The sequence below is a fragment of the Neovison vison genome, chromosome 12, assembly GCF_020171115.1.
Source record: "Neovison vison isolate M4711 chromosome 12, ASM_NN_V1, whole genome shotgun sequence".
NCBI classification, from domain to species: Eukaryota; Metazoa; Chordata; class Mammalia; order Carnivora; family Mustelidae; genus Neogale; species Neogale vison.
The window spans coordinates 17493051-17512278 of record NC_058102.1 but is presented as its reverse complement, the minus strand read 5'-3'; the positions used below and the strand labels follow the sequence as shown (position 1 = coordinate 17512278).

Genomic DNA, 19228 nt, shown 5'->3' with positions numbered 1-19228 from the left:
CAAGGAGCCCAATGTGGGACTCGATCCCAGGACGCTGGGATCATGACCTGAGCCAAAGGCGGCTGCTTAACCAACTGAGCCACCCAGGTGTCCCAGGGTAGTTCTAATTTTAACATTTTTTAAAAAGGTTTTATTTATTCTAGAGAGAGTGTTTACACACACGAATGGGGATGGGGGAAGGGCGGCAGAGAGGGAGGGAGAGGAATAAGCAGAATGTAGAGCCTGTCGAGGGGCTCTGTCCTAGGACCCTGAGATCATGACCTGAGCCGAAACCAAGAGGTGGACTGAGTCATCTAGGTGCCCCTCTGTTTTTAATTTTTTTTTAAAGATTTTATTTATTTATTTGGCAGACGTAGATCAAGTAGGCAGAGAGGCAGGCAGAGAGAGGGGTGCAGACTCCCCACTGAGAAGAGAGCCTGATGCGGGGCCAATCCCAGGACCCTGAGACCATGACCTGAGCCGAAGGCAGAGGCTTTAACCCACTGAGCCACCAGGAGCCCCATTTTTAATTTTTTAAGGAAGCTCCTTATTGTCTTCCGTAGTGGCTGCACTAGTTTGCATTCCCACTATCAGTGCACAAGGGTTCCTATTTCTCCACATCCTTGCTCACACTTGTTTCTTGTATTTTTTGATTTTAGCTATTCTGACAGGTGTAAAATAATATCTCATTATGGGTTTTTTTTTTTTTTAACATTTTTGTTTATTTATTTGAGAAAGAGCAAGAGCAGGGGGTGGGGGATGGAGAGGGAAGGAGAAGCAGACTCCCTGTGGAACAGGGAACGTTATAACTGGGCTGGATCCCACGACCCTGAGATCATGACCTGAACTGAAGGCTGACATTTAACTCATTAGGCCATCCAGGCGTTCCCCTCTCATTGTGGTTTTGATTAGCATTTCCTGATGTTGAGTGTTATGGATCGTCTTTTCATGTGCCTGTTGGCCATCTGGATGCCTTCTTCAGAGAAATGTCTGTTCATGTCTTCTTCCCCTTTTTTTAAGTGGGCTTTTTGGAGCTTGAATTCATGACTCTGAGATCAAGACCTGGTCTGAGATCAAGAGTCAAGATGCCTAACCAACTGAGCCATTCAGATGACCCACTTTCTGCCCATTTTTTAGTTGGATTATTTGTTTTTTTGGTGTTAAGTTGTATAATCCCTTTTAATTTATTTATTTATTTTTTGAAATTCTTTATATATTGGATACTAACTCTGTATCAGATATGTATTTGCAAATATCTTCTTCCATTCAGTAGGTTGTCTTTTAGTTCTGTTGATTGTTTCCTTCACTGTACGGAGCATTTTATTTTGATGTAGTCTCAATAGTTCATTTTTGCTTTTTTGCCCTTGCCTCAGTAGATGTATCTAAAAAAATGTTCTTATGGCCAGCGTCAGAGAAATTACTGCCTATGTTCTCTCCTTGGATTTTTATGGTTTCAGGTCTCACATTAGGCCTTAATCCATTTTAAGTTTATTTTTGTGTATTGTGTAAGCAAGTGGCCACTTTTCAGTTTTTTGCATGTAGCTGTCCAGTTTCCCAACACCATTTATTGAAGAGACCGTCTTTTTCCCATTGCATATTCTTGCCTCCTTTGAAGATTAATTGACCATTCCTTTATAATGTCTTAATATTTGGAGAGTTCTGGGCATCTTTTAGAATCTTTTGAACTATGCCCCAGTGAAATAAATGTGTCTGTGCACCTGACATTTTACTTGGGTTCCTGGGATCTCTCTGACCCCCAGGCACCTTGGTGAAGCTGTGTTTTGTTAGCCAGTGATATTTTGTTAGCCAGTGACCTAGTAGAAGCAGCCTCTGCAGGGAGGAAGAAGAGAACATGTTTGGAACAGAGAACACAGTGTGATGTGCAGAGAGATGGCGGGGAATAAAATTGTTCTAAATGCAGAAATTGTTTTAGATACAGGAAAAGCCCAACTTGGCAGTTTTCCCATAAAGAATGGTTGTACCTACAAGGTAGAGTAGAAATTGCACGTGATTTTATGAGTGTCTTTAAGTAAATATTTTGTAGAAATCCATGATTTGCTGTCAGTCAGAGACAAAGGTGAACTATAGACTGACAGAAGCCTCCAGCTGATAAGGTTTTTCGGCTGTGGCTATCTAGTCTGGAGGTCATGGTTGGCATCTTGGAGTAACGGGCTAGTGTGTTTGATCCCATCGGGCACAGCACAGACTCCAGAGTTTGCTCCTTCCTCCTTACATCCTTGCCCTGAAGACCACCCCTACTTAGGACACACCTACCTCCTGGCTCACTATACTATTTAGGGCTTTCTAGCTGTTACCTATATCATGTTTGATTTACTCCATTGTCTGTTCTTTGTTGACAAAGCCGCACATCTGAGGTTGGAAGAGAATCTCTGAATTTGAGCAGTAGTGGCTCTCCAGGGGATTAATGGTTCTGGGTGAGTTGCAACATAGGAGCCTGGGAGGAACAGCAAGTCTTGAGTTGGGTTTTAGGAATTGTAGTCCTCTCCCACCTTTCTCTTTGAATTTTATTCTGTTTAGGAACTCTTTGAAAGAAAGCCCCTCTAGCAAACACAAAGCAGTAAGAAAGAAGGCGATAAAAGGCAAAAACCTTTTACTGTCCTAATGATGTTAAGGTGAGGGAGATGGGACATGAAAGACCTTTCCAGCCAGATTTTGTGTTTAACTTTGGGTTAACCTGATAGAAGAGGGTTGGTACCTGTCCTTATTATGGAGTAAAATTTTATTACTTTTATAGGTTGAACAGATTGAAGCAGGGACACCAGGCCGACTCAGGGTGATAGCTAAGTCCACCAGTAGTGATGAAACCATTGAAGGAGAGTATAATACGGTAAGGAGTGGACTCAGATCATTACTTCATTAGAAAGCAGATAATGTGCTTATTGGATATTTGCTGGGTACATATAATGGCTGTTCGCTATTTCTAAAACCCTTGATGATATGCCCATTTTAAGACATCTTTATTGCTTGTGATACTATAATTTGTTTTATGTGTAACTTAAAAACATCGTTTGTCAGATACCTAAAATAGGCATCCGACTTTTTAAATGAGATAGAACTTCTCTGTCCTTAAAAATTTTAATCTCTCTATCTCACTACTTAAAAAAAAAATTCAGTCATAGGCTATGCTGTCTTTGTCTTTAAGCTTTGGCTAGATTTATTAAAGGGATTGTTAACTTTCTTTTTCTTAATAAATGGACAAGGATTTCTGCTATATCATGTTCAGTGGATATATTTTAAAAATACTTTAATTTGTTTAAACTCTTGCATTACTTTCTTAATGAAATATTTCTTTCCAGGTCTCGAAAATGAAATCAGATTGGCTTAATGATAAATAACTTACGTGCAGCCTTTTTGATAACAGTCACTGATTAAAAATTAATAATTTTTCAGGTATTGCTGGCGATAGGAAGAGATGCTTGCACGAGAAAAATTGGCTTAGAAACCGTGGGGGTAAAGATAAATGAAAAGTAAGAGAAAAAATTTTATTAATGTCTTACTGAATACTATCTCATTTATTTGTAATACCGATCAGTAGTGTAGTTTTAGATTTTTTTTAAAGATTTTATTTATGTACTTATTTATTTGACAGAGAGAGCAAGAGCACAAGAAGGTAATGTGACAGGCATAGAGAGAGGGAGAAGCCAGCTCCCTGCTGAGCAGAGAGCCTGGTGTGGGGCTCGATCCCAGGACCCTCAGATCATGACCTGAGCCAAAGGCAGAGGCTTAACCCACTGAGCCACCCAGGCGTCCTGGAGTTTTAGATTTTTAGCTTTAGTTTTTATTATAGCTGGAGAAAACTCAGTGCCACTCACATTAATATTTCCTGTTTTGTTTTTTTTTCCCTTTGCAAATCTAAATGGAAGATAGAGCAGCTTGCATTTTGTTTCTTTAATGTATAGTATCCAGAAAAGGAATCTAACCCCACAGTTAATTGCAGGTGTGTGCTTTGAGCTTCGTTAAATATGTAGATCTGAACTATGTTTAGGGCTACGAAGTTTTAGGATGATGGTCACTGTATTTCTAGTGATAGCTACAAGTATTAAAAAATTCTGTTTTCAGAGTTAAGCGTGAAAATCCTTTGGACTGTAGCACCGCAGGAGATAACAGAGATGGGGGGGTGGCTGTTTATCTGCTGCCTGGGGCTGTTTCCCAGCATTTCCTTCCTTACGGCCTAGTAAAAACAAGTGCTGTGAATGCTGAATGTCTGGGAAAGTGTTGGACGACTGCCTTCGGCTCAGGGCGTGATCCCGGAGTCCCGGGATCGAGTCCCACATCGGGCTCCCAGCTCCATGGGAAGTCTGCTTCGCTCTCTGACCTTCTCCTCGCTCATGCTCTCTCTCACTGTCTCTCTCTCTCAAATAAATAAATAAAAAATCTTTAAAAAAAAAAAAAAATACAGATTGCTTCTCCTCTTTCAGGAATATCCTGTATTTTGGAGAAGAGACTTCCTAATCTGATCGTGATGATTTTTGTTTTACTCCTTTTTTTACTAAGATGAAAAGTTGTAAAAATAAGGGCACCTGGATGGCTCAGTTGGTTGAGCAACTGCCTTCAGCTCAGGTCATGATAAGTCCCACATCGGGCTCTCTGCTCAGCTGGAAGCCGGCTCCCTCTGACCTTCCTCCAGCTTGTGCGTGTGCCTGCGTGCTCGCTCTCTCCCACCTCTGTCTCTCAAATAATTAAATAATCCTTAAAAAAATTTTTTTTTAAATCTTGCAAGATGAAAAGACAGAGTTGTTGAGGAGGTCACCAGTAAGATTTAGCAGACCAAATGTTACGATAACTTAATAAACCTGCTGGCCTTTTTCCAGTGGGTCCAAAGCTTAGATTTTGTGTGATGTTAACAGCTAACACTTACTTTGTACATATTTTCATTCAATCCTCACAGCCCCTTAAGGTAGAAGATGATATCCTTTTTCTTCTTGGTAGTTTTCCTGTTACTGTGTCTCCCATTCATAGGTAGGAAAATGAAGCTGAGAGATATTAAATAGTCTTTCCAACATCATAGAGGTGATAAGCAACACACCTGGTTATTACAATTTAGGAGCCACACATTTTTTTTTTTTTTAAGATTTTATTTTTTTATTTGAGAGACACAGAATGGGAGCACAAGAACCTGATGGGGAACTTGATCCTGTGACTCTAGGATCATGACCTGATCTGAAGGCTGTTGCTTAACAAACTGAGCCACCCAGGAGCCCTCTTTTTTCTTTTTCTTTTTTTTTAATATTTGTTTATTTAAGTAATCTCTGTACCCAACATGGAGGTCACACAACCAACCCCAAGATCAAGAGTTGTATGTTTCTCTACCCAGCCAGCCTGTCACCTTAGAGTCTACATATTCTTAACCACTGTTGTAGTTTTCCTCCAGAGTTCCTTAGAGTTTTCTTATTCCAGAATTGTCTCTAAGCTTTTTTTTTTTTTTTTAAGATTTTATTTGTTTATTTGACAGACAGAGATCACAAGTAGACAGAGAGAGAGAGAGGGAAGCAGGCTCCCTGCCGAGCAGAGAGCCCGATGCGGGACTTGATCCCAGGACCCTGAGATCATGACCTGAGCCAAAGGCAGCGGCTTAACCCACTGAGCCACCCAGGCGCCCTGTCTCTAAGCTTTTTATGTATTTTTTAAATATTTTATTTTATGTATGTATTTGTTTTTTTTAGAGAGGGAGAGTGTGCACATTGGTGGTGTAGTGGTATGGTGGGGAGAGGCGGAGGAAGATAGGATCTTAAGCAGGTCCCGCGCTGAGCGTGGAACCTGTTGCAGGGCTTGACCGCATGCCCCTGAGACCATGACCCAGTTGAAATCAAGAGTCAGATGCTTAACGGACTAAGCCACCCACGCACCCTGTATGCATGTATTTTTCAGTTTAATGCATTTGAATGTTGCCCTGAGCTAGGATCACAGTTTTGGGCTGCTTTGGGAGAAAAGAGATTTTATTCTACGTAATAGTGGTAATTGATTTTAACTGAATGAATTTTCAGGACTGGAAAAATACCTGTCACAGATGAAGAGCAGACCAATGTGCCTTACATCTATGCCATTGGGGATATACTGGAAGGGAAGCTGGAGCTCACGCCAGTAGCAATCCAGGCAGGAAGATTGCTGGCTCAGAGGCTTTATGCTGGCTCCAATGTGAAGGTGAGTTTGTGGCTGACACCTATTGATGGTATTTTTTTGTTTTGTTTCGTTTGTTTTTTAAAAATATTTATTTATTTATTTATTTGAGAGAGAGAGAGCGCGTGCAACCTGTGTGAGTGGGAAAGGGGCAGAGGGTGGGGGAGAATCTCAAGCGGACTCTATATTGAGCGTGGAGCCCTGCACCGGGCTCTAACTCACGACCCATGAGATCACGACCTGAGCCAAAACCAGGAGCTGGACACTTAATCCACTGAGCGCCCAGGCTCCCCAGTATTGATACTGTTACTAATAGTACTACCAGTTCCCTAGTTAGGGGTAGCTGTGAAGTTTTCCAGGTTTTGGATAATTTAGCTATCTTGCTGATGGCATCCTAGCTGTGCTCTGTTAACTGTATTCCAACCAAGACATTGTTACGTCTGCTGTACCTTTGTGAATTTATTCTAAAAATTGTCATTCTGGGGACCACACTGGGAATAAATGACCTCGGTTAATCAAATTTCAGCACTATTATGTTCCATATATACATAATGGTTGCATTTTACATTAATTTCATTATTACCAATTTAAGTATAATTTTCTTTTTTTAAAAAATTTTATTTATTTATTTTACAGAGAGAGATCACAAATAGACCAGAGAGGCAGGCAGAGAGAGAGAGAGGGAAGCAGGCTCCCTGCTGAGCAGAGAGCCTGATGTGGGACTCGATCCCAGGACCCTGAGATCATGACCTGAGCCGAAGGCAGCGGCTTAACCCACTGAGCCACCCAGGCACCCTAAGTATAATTTTCTAAATCCTTTTATGGCACCTATCTAGACTTTAAAAGGATTTGGGGATCTAGGTAATCGAATTAATGTGCAAAGCTGTTAAACCAATATTTAGGTTTTATTACTCTGTCATTTTAAAAAATATATGTCTTCTGCTCTTGGAATGTTTAATGTGTTATATTAATGTTCTAAAGTGATTTTTTTTTTTTAGGGGCACCTCTGTGGCTCAGTCATTAAGCATCTGCCTTTGGCCCAGGTCATGATCCCCGGGTCCTGGGATCAAGCCCCACATTGGGCTCCCTTCTGAGTGGGAAGCCTGCTTCTCCCTCTCCCGCTCCCCTGCTTGTCTTCCCTCTCTTGCTGTTTTGTTGTTCTGTTTTATGGGGTTTTTTTCCTTATTTTTAGTTTAACTCTAATAATAAGACAAATGCTTTTACCATTCAGGGAATTATATTATAAACAGGTGCTGTTCAGATCTCTGCGTTTGAAATCTCACTGATCTGTCTGTCCTTTAGTATAGTAAATAAAATCGAAATGCCAGTAGATATCTAGGTTAAATGCCTTTGGGGAAATCACACACATTTTTTTTTTACGCAACTGCATAATCTCTTTAATCTTGCCCAACCTGTGTTAAGAATTTTACCGCATACCTGAGAAGGTGAGAGAATCCATATCTGTCCTCCTCCTAAAGGAGCAGCTCTCAGAAAAGATCTCTTTTCTGTTGAAAAGTTTAGCTTACCATCAGCACCTGGCTGAGTTAAAACCATTACGGGATTTTAAGGGAGTCCAGACTGAACTGTGGGTGTTAGTGCCTTCCTCCAAAATTGCTATCCTCTGTTCCTCAGCACTTCACAAGAGCTTTGGGAGGAAAGGGAAACAAAGTGCTACATGTGCGTGCTTGCCACGTGCTTGGCACTGAGCTCAGTGCTCTGTAACCCTTATCTCATTCAGCCTCCGGGCAGCCCTGGAGGTTGATGATGTGTACAGGGAAATTAGGTAACTGTTAGAGGTCACAGGGCTGGGCGGCCTCCCAGGCATAAATGAAGTCCAGTTCTGACTGGAAGTATTGCTGTCTTAATCATGGTGATTTATTGCCTAACAAAGATTTGGGAAGTATAGATTATAGAAGAATAGGGGATAGGAAAGATATCTCAAGAATTAAAGAATCCACCAAATTTGCAAACATCTATGTACACATAATTTTCCTAAATAAAATGAAGTGGAAAACACATTGGGGAAATTTAAATGAAAATTTTTAACGTTTAATAATAATTAAACTTCTGAAACTTAAAAATATTTGCCATTAAATAAAATACTTCGTTCTTTTGGAAACACAAATGAAGGGAAGAAAAGTTGTTATCATTTCAAAAAACTGAAAGAAAACAAACTATAAAGCTGAGTCAGCCTGTAAATGATGGACATTCCACTAAGCCCTTTGTTTAAAAAGCCACATGATAAGACACACACACCAGTTTAAAAGCACAATATGACAGAACACGTCAGCAGAACGAACACTTGTTGTTTCTTGGATCTTTTTAGAATTGCTCTCAAACACTTGAAATACTTTGTTTTTACAAACAGTAAACATGAGCGACTTTATTATCAAGGCAGTACTTTATTTGTTAACTCAATTTTTTAGTATATATAGAATATTTTAGGGGTGCCTGGCTGGCTCAATCGGTAGAGCATGCAACTCTTGATCTCAGAGTTGTGAGTTCGAGCCCTGTGTTGGGTGTGGAGCCTACTCTAAAACTAAAAATGAACAATATACATATGTTTTATATATATAATATTTTATGTGAAAACCATACAGAAGCCATAGTATACGTATCTTCAACTTCAGGATAGGTTGTATTCTGAAAGTTCATTAGGTTGATTGTTGTGAAAACTGTGTAGTGTATTCTCCAAATGGAAGTGTTGGAGACAAGGATTACGTTTTCCAGGCTACGCCACAACAGTCCATCCATTTAAGTCCATTGGAACCTGGGACAACTTGTCTTTTATATGGATCCAGATTTCCATTTGATACACTGTTTTCCTGCCTGAGGAATTTCCTTTTATAGTTATTTTAGTGCATGTCTGCTCCTGGTGAATTCCTTTTCTACTTGTTTCTTTGTTTTTAAGTTTATTTTGCCTCCAGTTCTTTTGGAAGATATTTCTTGCAATATAGAATTCTAGATTTACTGTGTTTCTTTAAATAGCTAGTGATTTGTCTGTTATCTTTTGGTTGCATGGATTCTGAACACAAGTAGTCTATCATTTTTATCTTTGTTCTTTATAAGATTTCCTTTTATCACTGTGTTTTAGCAATTACTGCTAAATTATTGTAAGTCGTGGCATTCTTTTCCTTTCAGTTATTCTGCTTAGGGCTTGTCAAGATTCTTAGATTTATCTATTTATCCTTTTCATCAGATTAGGAAAATATTCAGCCATTCATTTGTTTTTTTCTGTCTTCCCTCTTCCTTTCTTCCCCTCAGCCTCCAATTAATGAATATTGGTTCACTCAGTCTTCTGATGTACTTTTCATGTTCCTAACCCCGTTTCTGTTCTCTGTTTTTTTCAAGAACTGTCATGATGTCTTTGAATTTGCTGATTGTCTGCACTAAGGCTATTAATTCCATATTGTGTAGTTTGCACTTCAAATAGTTTTTCTCGATCTCAAGTTTTATTTATTTAAAATGTTTTCCTTTTCTCCCCTCAGCGGGTTCATGTTTTTCTCTATTTGCTTGAATATACAGACCATATTTATAATAGCTCATTGAGTGTCCTCTGGTGATTCCATCATCTCATTTTCAGTGTCTTTTTCTATTCATTGATTTTCTTCTTGGTATTGGCTCGCGTGTTTTTGCTTCTTTGCGTGTTTTGTTATTTTGGATGGATGTGGACATTGTACATTTTACCTTGTTGGGTGCTGGGTTTTATTGAATTCCTTTATACATTGTTGGATTTTGTTCTGGCAGCCCATTAAGTTACGTGGAATTAGTTTTATCCTTTTGTAAGATTTGCTTTTATGCTTTCTTAGGGGGTCTGTTAATAGCCATCTTTATATCTAGGGCTGATTTAGTTCTACCACTAAACTGATGCCTTTTGGAGGACTCTACCCCATTCTCTTTACTTTATGAATTCCTTCTACTCTGACTTGAGGGAACAGGAGCTATTTCCAGTCCTGTAAGAGCTCTGGTCACTTGGGGGCCTCCTGCTCTCCAGTGGTTTTGTTTTTTTTTTTTAATTTAATTAAATTAATTAATTTATTTATTTGACAGAGAAAGACACAGCAAGAGAGGGAACTTTCCACAAGAGGGGAGTGGGAGATGGAGAAGCAGACTTCCCACTGAGCAGGGAGCCTGATGTGGGGCTTGATTCCAGGTGTCTCCATGACTCAGACACTGCTGGGCTCTGAGCTCCCTTCTCTTGCCCCCAGTTCTTAGTGCTCTGGATGGTAAACAAGAAACCACTGGCCTCGCCTCATTTGTTTCCCTTCTGTCAGGGATCACAGTCCTGCACTGCCTGTTGTCCAGTGTCTGAAAGTGTTGCCTGCTCTTTGTCTGGTTTTCTTGTTGTTGAGAGCAGGAGGGTAATTCTGGTCCCTGATACACCATGAGGGCTGTCCGTGGATGTCTGCCTGTGCTTTTGATTCAGAGTTCCAAAGGTTTATGTTCTGTTTAGAGAAAAAGGATTATATTTATTATTTCTAGAGGGAGACAGGTTTTAAAGATTTTACCCTACCATTTTCAAGGGGAATTGAATATCTGATATTTTAAATGCAGAATGTTACTTAGGCTCCCCTCTATGTACAAATGTGATCACAGGTTTTTACCAAATCACATTTACAAACACATTTGATATTTACGTAATCTCTTCCTCACTTCGTATCAGTATACTGAAGACAGAAATCCATTGTAGAGAAACCGGTTTATTTATTTAATCCTGCATTTCACAAACTTGTTTGACTTCAGAATCTTTGTCATTTCTACCATTAACATCATTAAGATATGCTTTGGAAGTACTACCAGTGACTTTGTTTCTGTGGCCTTCCACTTGAGTGGCTGTAGTGTATACTGCAGAGCCACTTTCCTGTTGGCATCTGAAAGCTGCTCACGATGTTACCACTGTTGAGGAGAACTGGAGCCATGCCCCCATTAAAGCATGTAGCTTTTTCCGTACAGTAAATTATAGGTTTCCAGGAGTGGGGTTCTTGGCGAAGAAGGTTTTTGGGGCTCTTAACTGGTATTACCTAATTGATTTTCCAAAGAAGTCTGTCAATTCCTGTCACCAATATGAGACTGTGAGCATTGCATACCCTCATCTTGTTTTTGGCTGCTTTATAAAGGGAGAAAAAGTGTGTCCTTATTGTTGACATCAGTTGGTAGATGGATGGAGAAGGCAGATGATCCTGTTCAGGACTATCTTGCCAGATTTCAAACCTCTGTTACAACTGTCACATGAGTTAATGGTTCTCAGTGTAGTAGGTTTATACCTGGGGTTGCGACTTCACATACATTTTGGTAGAAATTTATTAGTCTGCTTTCCCCTCTTGATTTTGAACCTCTTTGATGTATACCCTTTTTTGAGTTCTAATTTCTCCTGTATTAACTCTTTTCTTCCTTCTGAAACAGTGTGACTATGAAAATGTTCCAACAACTGTGTTTACTCCATTGGAATATGGTTCCTGTGGTCTTTCTGAGGAGAAAGCTGTGGAGAGATTTGGGGAAGAAAATATTGAGGTAAGTTATATTCTTTATGCCTGTGTTAAGTTACTGCTGCTTTTTGTTAAAAGTAATTTCAAGCATACAGAAAAGGTGAAAAATTGTACAAAGACCTTTCGTTAACCTATAATCTAGATTCATGTATTGTCAACATTTTGCCCATTTGTTTTATACTTTTCATATTCTCTTTTTATCTCTCTGTATATGTTTTTTCCTTGCACCTTTTGAAAGGAAGCTAGATGCCCCTTTACTCCTTAATTCTTCAGTGTGTGTTTCCTGCGAACAGGGTATTTCTTAAGTAACCACATTATAGTTGCCACTTTTAGGAAGTTTAATGTTGATAGAACACTTGGATATGATCTGCCTTCCGTTTTTGAGTCTTATCAGCTGACCTAGTAGTACTTCCATTTTTTGAAACTGCTTTTACTGGTTCCTTTTATTGTTAAAACAATATTGTTGTAAATATGAAAAATAGAGGGAATTACAAAGAAGAAAACTGAAAATTAACAGCATTTCAACCATTCTATTAGTGACATTTGGGTTTTTTGGTACCATTACCCTCTTCTAACTTTGCCACAGTCAAGGAACCATACGTGTGAAATACACTATTTTTGTGTACACAATTGTACCCAAAGAGACTGGTGCTTTAAATCATTCAGGAGAAAAGTTTCCAGTAAAACCTTCTAGAAGACCAGATTTGTAAATCCAAGTAAATTTTGTGAAATAAAAGCCTATTTTAAATCTCTTTATCTTTTTCTTATTATATATGTTAGCAGTAGCATGTAACATCTTGGTCTTCTTAGTACAGCATGAGTAACATTTTCTGACTATAAAAATAGTATATCCTCATTATAGGAAGTTCGGAAAATTAGGAAAATATAAAAAAGGAAATTGTAATTCATAAAGAGATCACTGCTGTTAATATTTTGGCATATTTCCTTCTGGTCTCTTTCTGTGTGTTTATATATTGTGTATCTGTGTGTGTATGTATAATTGCAGGTACATAAGTCTTGTGTGAAATTTTCTGTTCTATTTTACAGTTAATGTTAGGTCATGAGCATTTCACCCTAAAAACAGCATTATTTAAGAATGACATAAGTATTTTGGGATGTGCTAAAATAATTTATTAAGCCATTGTTTATAGTATAAGTAGAACAATGAACATCTTCATAATTCCATATTTCACTGTATTTCTCTGGTTATTTTGTGAAGATAGATTCCTACCAAAAGAGTCTTTTTTTTTTTTTTCCTCACAAAAGATTCTTATGTTTTAAGGTTCTTTTAAGGATTTTTAAAAAAATTTATTCATTTGACAGAAAGAGAGAGAGATCACAAGTAGGCAGAGAGAAGGCAGGGGTGGGGGAAGCAGTCTCCCTGGTGAGCAGAGAGCCTGATGCGAGGCTCGATCCCAGGACCCTGAGATCATGACCTGAGCCAAAAGCAGAGGCTTAGCCCACTGAGCCACCCAGGCACCCCTGTTTTAAGGTTCTTAATATATATTTCATTTTTCTTGACAGGCTTTGGCTTTCATTTTATTAGAATTTGCATTTTTCTTTATAAAAGTAATGCCTTTGGGGCAGCTGGGTGGCTCAGTCTAACCTCAGCTCAGGTCATGATCCCATAGTCCTGGGATTGAGCCCTAAGTTGGGCTCCCTGCTCCCTGGGGAGCCTGCTTCTCCCTCTCCTCCCTGCTCTGCTCACTCTGCATCTCTGACTCTCTCAAATAAATAAACAACATCTTTAAGATAAATAAAAGTAATGCATTTGAGTTGAAATTTTGAAAATGGAAATAGGAAACAGTTTTCCATACATCTGTGTTGGTAACACAGCAGTTGTTAGCAATTTGGGGTAATTTCTTTAACTATCTTTTCCCTGTGTAATTATTGTGATACTATGATGCTATGTATTCAGTTTTGTAACCCACATTTTTTTTAAAAGTTCACATTGTATTATAACATCAAAGAACACTTACTGTAATGGTTATATAATCGGTATGTTTTAAAAAAATTTTTTTTTAAAGATTTTATTTATTTATTTGATAGTCAGAAATCACAAGTAGGCAGAGAGGCAGGCAGAGAGAGAGGGGGAAGCAGGCTCCCCACTGGGCAGGGAGCCTGATGTGGGGTTCAATCCCAGGGTCATGGGTTCGAGCCCCACATCAGGCTCTCTGCTTGGCGGGGAGCCTGCTTCCCCTCCCCCCACCGCCCCCGCCTGCCTCTCTGCCTACTTGTGATCTCTGTCAAATAAATAAACAAAATCTTAAAAAAAGGGGGGGGGTAGCCAACCATATATGTTTTGAATTAAGACTGGCAGCTGAAGGTGGGGAAAAAAAAAATCTCTGTAGTCACCCAGATTTAAGTTCATGAAGCATTAGTCAAGATACCTGCGCCCTTCCACCTCTCATCTTCCCTGCCTCCCTCCTTGTTTTCGTCTTTGCTTTTTTGGTGAATTATAAATTCCTCCAAAGGAGGGAATGTCTTTGGAAGCCTCGAGCAAGGAACTGGATAATTGCTATAATTGCTCCTGGCACCTTACTTGTGTCTTGCCCAAAGTTGTCATTCCTGTGCAAGATAGTGTTGGGTTATTTTTTTCTCTTGTTTTTTTGATGTAAGACAGCAAGTAATTACCTGGCTTCTTTCTCTCTTTGCTTGCTTTTTGTTGTTATTATTGCTTAAGGTTTACTTTTCTGAGATTGAGATATAATTAAGGGATGAGCCTGTAGCAAAGGGGCCTGACAACAAGTTTAAGGCCATTTACTATCTGACCAAATTCCTATTTATTGCATGGATCTTATTATTTAATGAAAATCTGAGTATCAAAGAGCCTCCAGTATTTTTAATCCACAGCTGGTGTTTGACAAACATACTTCTTAAGATAATGGGTCTTAAATTGTTTGTTTATCTTCTCAGGTTTACCATAGTTACTTCTGGCCGTTGGAGTGGACAATTCCATCAAGAGATAACAACAAATGTTATGCAAAAGTAATCTGTAATATTAAAGACAATGTAAGTGAAATACTCATTGAATCCTTTTTTTCAGTAACTTCATTTTGTTTTTAATATGTAATTCTATTTTAATCACATGATGGGCATGCATTCCTATAGTATTTTACTTGTTGGTCTTCCCAGCCGTGTGGATGCTGAGGGCAAGGGCTACAGTGACGCCACTTGGTCTGCTCTCGGTGTCCTCAGCTCGGGTCCCTGCACAGGGTCAGGAGGCCCCCCGACCTTGCGAGCACAGACCACAGAAACGACTTAGAACTGTGTGTGTTCATAAAAAGCCATGAAGTCAGTAGCTTCTGGGAATAATGAGAAAAAGAACAGGAGGAGTAACACATGTTTATAACCTAAGCAGCTGGCCCTAATGAGAAAGTGCAGTAGGAAGAGCTCTTTTTTTTTTTTTTTTAAATGATATTTTTTATTTATTTGACAGAGAGAGAGAGGTTATAAGTGGGCAGAGAGGCAGGCAGAGAGAGAGGGGGAAGCAGGCTCCCTGCTGAGCAGAGCGCCTGATGCAGGCTCCATCCCAGGACCCTGGGATCATGACTTGAGTCAAAGGCAGAGGCTTTAACCCACGGAGCCACCTAGGCGCCCCTAGGAAGAGCCCTTAATTGGGTTCTGATTTAAGATTTCATTGGTGACTGCTGAATGTAACAACCGGTAACTAAAAGCCTGTGGGCAAACTCCTTGACCTCACAGGACTTAACTTCCATGCCTGTAAAGTGATTGAAGACATGCTTGGATTTTCTGTCTTTTTTGGCTGCCGTTCCCGTACTCAGAACACATGCGTGCACACACACATACTTGTGGATTGTATCTGAAGAGAACTGGTATTATTTTTTTATTTGTTTGTCATAGAGAGTGAAGTGAGAGCAAGCACAGGTAGACAGAGTGGCAGGCAGAGGCAGAGGGAGAAGCAGGCTCCCTGCCAAGCAAGGAGCCCGATGTGGGACTCGATCCCAGGATGCTGGGATCATGACCTGAGCCGAAGGCAGCTGCTTAACCAACTGAGCCACCCAGGCGTCCCGAGAACTGGTGTTTTTAACTTAGCTGGGATCTTACCTTTAAAAAGAAGAAAGCGTGAGTAAAAATGTAAATCATGCTAAAGAATCCATAGTTAAAAGCCAAATAAATTGACTTTTCTTATTTGGGGATTTGAATAATTTGAATATAATTATAATTGAACATGTACCCTGTTGAGAAACTACTGCCTCAGAGAGCAGTATAGGAAAATCTGGTTCTCCCATGAAAAGGATCATTCTAGATGCATTTAGTAAATGAAGGCACTAGGATGCTGTTGACAAAAAGAACAATTTTATACACTTATTTCCTTTGCACACATAGCTTTTATCATTAAAAGTGTTTTGAGTAGGGCACCTGGGTGGCTCAGTGGGTTAAGCCGCTGCCTTCGGCTCAGGTCATGATCTCAGGGTCCTGGGATCGAGTCCCGCATCAGGCTCTCTGCTCAGTGGGGAGCCTGCTTCCTCGTCTCTCTGTCTGCCTCTCTGCCTACTTGTGATCTCTGTCAAATAAATAAATAAAACCTTAAAAAAAAAATCTTTAAAAAAAAAAAAGTGTTTTGAGTATACATTAACTATCAATCCTGCTTTAGACGAAAAGGGGAGATGTGCGATGTTCTCTCCAGCTGTCTGGGGTCTCCCTCGAGCAGGAGATCGTTCACTTGCTTGTTGCTTGGAGCAGTCAATGAAACCGCCACATTTTCCTTCAGACAAGCCAATCTGTTTTCCCTGTATGTGGTCTGTTGTCTTTCTTTTCGCTGTTGTATCATTTGTTCAAGTAACACTTTATGAAGATTTTATTTATTTGGGAGAGCATGTGAGAGAGAGTCCTGGCAGAGGAGTAGCAGCAGCCTCTGGGCTCAATTTCTGGACCCTGGGGTTGTGACCTGAGCTGAAGGCAGACGCTCAACTGACTGAGCCACCCAGGAACCCTCAAATGACACTTTTAAAATATAATATGAAAAATAGTTTTCACTGCTAATGAGCCCATCTTAATTAAAGTAGTCGAGGCGATAAGGAGGTTGATATTCTTTTCAGTTATTTTCAGACACAAAAATAGTATTAGAAAAGGTGAATACTTGTCATTCATCTATAAAGAGCAGTCTTATTCAAAAGCATGCTTCTAGAACTTGACCATCCTTGGGGCATATGCTTTATTCATTTTGAGTCAATCACTTCACAGTGTCTACCTGTGCTTGGTTTTTCCAGTGTTTATTTGCCAGGCTTTTATTCTTTTCATATGCTGTGCTTCGCTTATATGAAATACTAACATTTACAAGAAGATGGGGAAAGTACTGACCATGCAGATTCAAAGAATGTTCACACTCTGGTGTGTTTGCTTTAGAGCCTTTCTCTTGTAAGAGAGAAACCTTCATAGAAGAAATTTGTAACAATTTATGTTACAGAGTACTTACTCTGTACCATGTACTACTTGGAGGTCCACATGTATTAACTTCGTTCTTACGTAATCCTGTGAGGTGTGGACTCTTGTTCCACCCTTTCTGTTCATGAGGAAGCTGAAGCACGGGGAGGTTAAATAACTGGGCTCAGCTCACTTACCTCCTTCATAGCAGAGTTGGAACTAATCCCAGGCAGTGTAGATCCCATGCTCTTAAGCATTACCCTATGCCTGTGTAGTCTTTGGTATTCCTTCTCGATCCTGTATACTCATCCCCAGCCCCCCAAGCAACACTGTATTGATGGGAGTGTCTCACCTGTTCCTGTTTTTACGTTTGCTGCCTGTTATGTATCCATAAGCATTATGCACTGTGGGGGGGTGGGAGGTTGGGGTACCAGGTGGTGGGTATTATAGAGGGCACGGCTTGCATGGAGCACTGGGTGTGGTGAAAAAATAATGAATGATGTTTTTCTGAAAATAAATAAATTGGGAAAAAAAAAAAAAGAGTGGTCCCCTCAGAAGTCTGCAACTTTTTAAAAAAAATCTCTTTCTTTGAGATCTATCCATATTATTAAGCATAAATCTAGGATATTTTAAGTGCAGTGTGTTTGGTGCTTTATCCATACACTAAACCCACAATGGGCAGGATAAATAATGCAAGATTTCAAGGAGGAATATTATTACAGTACTTTGGCAACAGGACAACCTTCCTGATTGTTTTCCAGGCCATGATTGAACCTTAGATAAGGCTGTGAACCGAGCAGCCTGAGGTGCCTTATCTGTGGCGAGGAGGTTGGAATAGCTCAGTCAGGAAGTCTGAACATCAGAATGCACCAGATTTCTCAGCCCTTTGGCAGAGGTATCTGGAGTTTGGGATTTAGAGTTTATTCAGAGTTGCGAACATTTTTCTCTGTTTGTTTCAGAAATGGTTTCAGATTGGGAGAGTTTTAAGTCTAACTATTCTTTCCACCTCCAAAGCCTTAGTTAAGATGATTTTTTTAATTTAAACAACTGCTTTTACTTACTTTTTCCCAATTTTTTAAAAAAGACTTTTTATTTTAGAGAGCGAAAGAGTGGGTGGGAGGTGAATAAGGGGAGGGCGAGAGAGAGACCTAAGCAGAGTCCATGCTGAGCATGGAGTTTAATGTGGGGCTTGATCTCACAACCCTGAGATCATGACCTAAGCCAAAACTGAGAGTCAGATGCCTTAACTGACTGCACCACCCAGGCCCCTGTAGATTTTTACTTTTTATAAAGTCATCTCTACACCTAGCATGGGGCTAAAACTCACAACCCCAAGATAAGAGTTGCATACTCTACCGACTGAGCCAGCCAGGCACCCGGAAATGACTGCTTTTAAATGTTACAGCTATCCCACGTAGTTGATCTGGAGCTTTGAGGCAGCCAAATAGAGGAGATGAGGACAGAACTGCCCTTTGAAAACATTTTCCAGAACATTTTGGTGCTTATGGAGTTGCAGATATATTTGCTTTTAATGATTTCCTTCCTCATTGCTCAAGGCTGACTCTTTTTTTTTTTCTCCCTTCTTGTTTGCTTGTAACTACCACACTCTGCTGGCCCCATGTTGGAGTATCTCCAGCCTAAGTCACTTTTAGCAAGTATTAATATAAGTTTTTAATCATTTCTTTTTTTTTTTTTAATTTTTTTAAAAGATTTTATTTATTTATTTGACAGAGAGATCACAAGCAGGCAGAGAGAGAGGAGGAAGGAGGAAGCAGGCTCCCTGCTGAGCAGAGAGCCCGACGTGGGGCTCGATCCCACGACTCTGAGATCATGACCTGAGCTGAAGGCAGCGGCTTAACCCACTGAGCCACCCAGGCGCCACCAGTTTTTAATAATTTCTGATCAGGGTTTTTAGAATAGACCAGGTCCACATTCTAGATTGTTAAGAGGGAAAGAATCAGTGTAACTGTATTCCTTTATTTCACATCTTAGGAACGTGTTGTGGGCTTCCACGTACTGGGTCCGAATGCTGGAGAAGTGACACAAGGCTTTGCAGCTGCCCTCAAGTGTGGGCTGACGAAAAAGCAGCTGGACAGTACCATCGGCATCCATCCCGTGTGCGCAGAGGTGGGTCTCCTGGACTTTGACAGCTCTGTTCAGAAGTGCACAATTAAGTCCTGGACTTGTAAGGGGCAAGTCCAGGTTCTCTGAAGTTAGTGTCTTTCTGCTGCAGTTGA

At 40.0% G+C, this 19228-nt stretch overlaps 1 protein-coding gene across 4 annotated transcripts in view; it reads left to right on the top strand.

Moving 5' to 3' along the window:
• The window catches only part of TXNRD1 (thioredoxin reductase 1), a 127211-nt gene that overhangs the window by 94516 nt on the left and 13467 nt on the right, over positions 1-19228 (top strand). For all 4 annotated transcript variants that reach the window (XM_044226880.1, XM_044226879.1, XM_044226882.1 and 1 more), the window contains 6 exons: positions 2735-2827; positions 3391-3467; positions 5985-6141; positions 11521-11628; positions 14520-14615; positions 18984-19118. In XM_044226880.1, coding sequence (XP_044082815.1) covers positions 2735-2827; positions 3391-3467; positions 5985-6141; positions 11521-11628; positions 14520-14615; positions 18984-19118 — 666 coding nt within the window. The remainder of the gene's footprint in view (positions 1-2734; positions 2828-3390; positions 3468-5984; positions 6142-11520; positions 11629-14519; positions 14616-18983; positions 19119-19228) is intronic.